Source organism: Pundamilia nyererei, unplaced genomic scaffold, assembly GCF_000239375.1.
Source record: "Pundamilia nyererei isolate P.nyererei 1_Seehausen unplaced genomic scaffold, PunNye1.0 scaffold00021, whole genome shotgun sequence".
Taxonomy (NCBI): Eukaryota; Metazoa; Chordata; class Actinopteri; order Cichliformes; family Cichlidae; genus Pundamilia; species Pundamilia nyererei.
Window position 1 is genome coordinate 653605 of NW_005187422.1, and position 3002 is coordinate 656606.

Sequence of the window (3002 nt, forward strand, 5' to 3'; positions counted from 1 at the left end):
TCAGCTGCCTCAGAACTGTAGATGTTAATTTTGATATACTGCAAGTCACAGAAATGCAGCCAACACATTTAAGAGGCAAGAACCTGGTAATGTTTGACATTTAAACTTCCTGGAAGCCCTGATTTTAATATTTTTTTAAGCTTTAGACAGTCAAGTCATATTTTGAAGTTGTTGCGCAGCTAAGAGAGCGTTTCAAGTTGGTTGAATGATCTTCACAGCCACAGAAGACCAATATCTGTTATAAAAATGGGAGATATGAGTCACTGCTTTACACACTGGGCGAATCTAATTTTAGCCTTAAGCCTTGAAGAAATCACAGCCTGACAGTGATTAATTTCATAGCAGTCTCTGTGTTTCCTGGTGGTGTAAACGCTGCTGTTGTGGTGAGTGTGAATTTTAAAAAAAAGCACCTTTGTATTTTAGCAGCAATTAAAATGTTCTCCATGGTTCTTGTTTTGGTATTTTGTGGTTGGAAAAGTGATTAAGCATGAAAAAAACAAAGTCACTTCTATGTTTCAGTTATGACTGGATAATGAAACTGTAACAACAGTGAGCATCACTCAGCAGGCATGTCATTTCATTACTGCTGCAATAACACGTGTTTCTTCTCATGTTTCCCAAAAGGGCAACTGCAAGCTCACCAAAAACTTAAACGATGTTTAAGTATGAGTCTTAACAATGCTGGCGTGTCCCTTTGGGCATTTTATTCATAGACGATAATGTTAAATAAAAATAAACTAATCAAAGAAATCAATCCCTGAATTTATACTTGTATTATTTTTGGTTTATCTCAAAGTGAAATGTCAAAATGTATTTTAGGTAGCGTAAGATCCAAAAGGACAAGAGGGTTTTCCTTTAAATGGATGGTTTAATTTGAGCCAATAGGGTGACGCGTTGTTAAATATATCTCTTTATTCCAAATAAAAAAGGCTTTTAAAGGCAGATAAAATATTTACAGTGTAAATGCAGGTCCTCAGAGGTAGAAGTCAGGATACTTGTAGGGTGAGAGACATTTGGATTTGCCTTCCATGATGGTAATACATGACAGGTTCGGCAAACAGGGGCAGGTATGATGAAGCCTTTTGCCAAAGAAGGGAACCTAGAGGGAGAGAATTATGAGATGCTGGTTACAGGTTCGTCAGCCATAATGGATGGTTGGAAAACAGAGGCAGAGGCGTTGTTTTACGGCCTCCTGTGTGAATTTCTGCCGCCTCTTTCTCATGCCCTCCTGCATCATCACTGACACCAGCAGTCAGGCGGTTATAGAAACTCTCACCTTGTGGCTCAGAGGATGACAGTCCTCTCCTTCCTGTCCCATGGGCGTACACATACGCAGGCTGCGAATCCACAAACTCACTGCACAGCACATCCCTCCTCCACACTGGGAGTCCCTTTCACAGGCCTACAAACACACACACACACACACACACACACACACACACACACACACACACACACACACACACACACCCATCAGTGTTTTCTCCAGTCTAATCAAAGGAAAGATGTACTGACTTTATGTAATTATAGCATGCACACATAAAAAATGCAGTCAAGCAGAATTGTGGTAGCGTTAACAGGAAAAGGCTGGCGAGAAATGTGATAGCAGCTGAGGCGCGATTACACACTGCAGTGCATTGTGCTGTATTTTGAGCGTGTGATTACACTTGCAGTCATACCTCAGCAAAACAAAAAAAAAAAGAAGCTTTAGAACTGCTGGTGATTTTATCGCTTGGAGTGTAGAGCTGAGAAGCTGAGTGACAGCTCTCGCTTTAGATGAGATGAAGGGAACACAATGAAGAGGAACAGAAGTGATTTCATGTGACAGATGCGGATGGAAATCACTTTCTGTTTCATGGCGGCGCGCTCCTCTCTCAATTCACAATGAGCGACACAGAGTGATAGGGCTGTGGTGACAGACAGGGCTGTTTTATTGGAAGGGTGTGGATGTAAGATTTGACTCGGATAGCAAAATGATCAAAAAGGATGCAGAGGCATTGGAGTTTAGAAATGAAATGAGTTTATTAATGGAAAGACTGGTCATCAACCGCCATGCTTCAGAATCTGAAATGACACACAGTATGTGTAATTGGTCATTTAGGTGTTGTTATTGTTATATATGGATGCTTTGCTTTGCTGGGTGGTCAGATACAAGGAATATTTTGTCTTTGATTTTTTTTCTATTACAGTATTAAAAATGCAAATTAATGTATATATAACACACATTTACATATTCTATTAACAGGTATTTCTTATCTATCTATCTATGGGGATGAATTGTCAGATGAAAAAAAAATACAAGTGAATGATAAATGTCACAATGAAGAACTATGTATTTTATATCTACCTGTGTGCATGTGTGTGTGTGTGTAGATAGACAGATATAGATAAAGATATTTGAAGTGTTTGAAGTTTGATATGTATAGATAACCCTATATTGCCCATTATTACAAGGCTAATTTGTAGCAGCGTCCATGAAAAACTATCAAAGAAAAACAAAGCATCTGCCTAATCGTTTTATTTACCCATGAAGTATGTACCTGTTTGGCTGCACTTACCCCTGTGATTACGGCTGAAGATCCGTGGGACACCAACAACAGCGAGAAGAGCAGTAAGAAGAAAGACCTCATGATGAAGCGATGTCTTTGTGTTCCTGTGCCCGCCAGGGTTACAAGTAAGGATGCTGAGGCTGATGGACCTTCCTGCATGTGCATCCGTCACAGACTGCAAAGCCAAGTGGCCTCCAAATTCGTGTGTTGAGGGCTGGCATTGGTTTATAAACCCAGCCCGCCATTCAGAAACTCCGTGACTCACTCACACAGCACTGCCTTGGAGGACTTTTTTTTTAAAGAAAGAAAGAAAGAAAGAAAGATAAATTGTCCAAGAATGTCCCTTCCTTTATTTGTTCTGACGGTGCTCTGTGCCTGCATTATTATTTCACATTCTCATAGCAAAAGTGAAGGTTATGTTGCCTTCGTACATGCTAAAGCTGGGCAGAAATC

At 40.1% G+C, this 3002-nt stretch overlaps 1 protein-coding gene across 1 annotated transcript; it reads right to left on the bottom strand.

Moving 5' to 3' along the window:
- Positions 1-973: 973 nt before the first annotated feature.
- On the bottom strand, positions 974-2630 carry prok2 (prokineticin 2). The gene is made up of 3 exons (XM_005726753.1): positions 2559-2630; positions 1277-1402; positions 974-1099 (listed from the first exon to the last, which is right to left on the bottom strand). The coding sequence occupies exons 1-3, from the start codon at positions 2628-2630 to the stop codon at positions 974-976; spliced, it is 324 nt and encodes a 107-aa protein (XP_005726810.1).
- Positions 2631-3002: the final 372 nt, after the last annotated feature.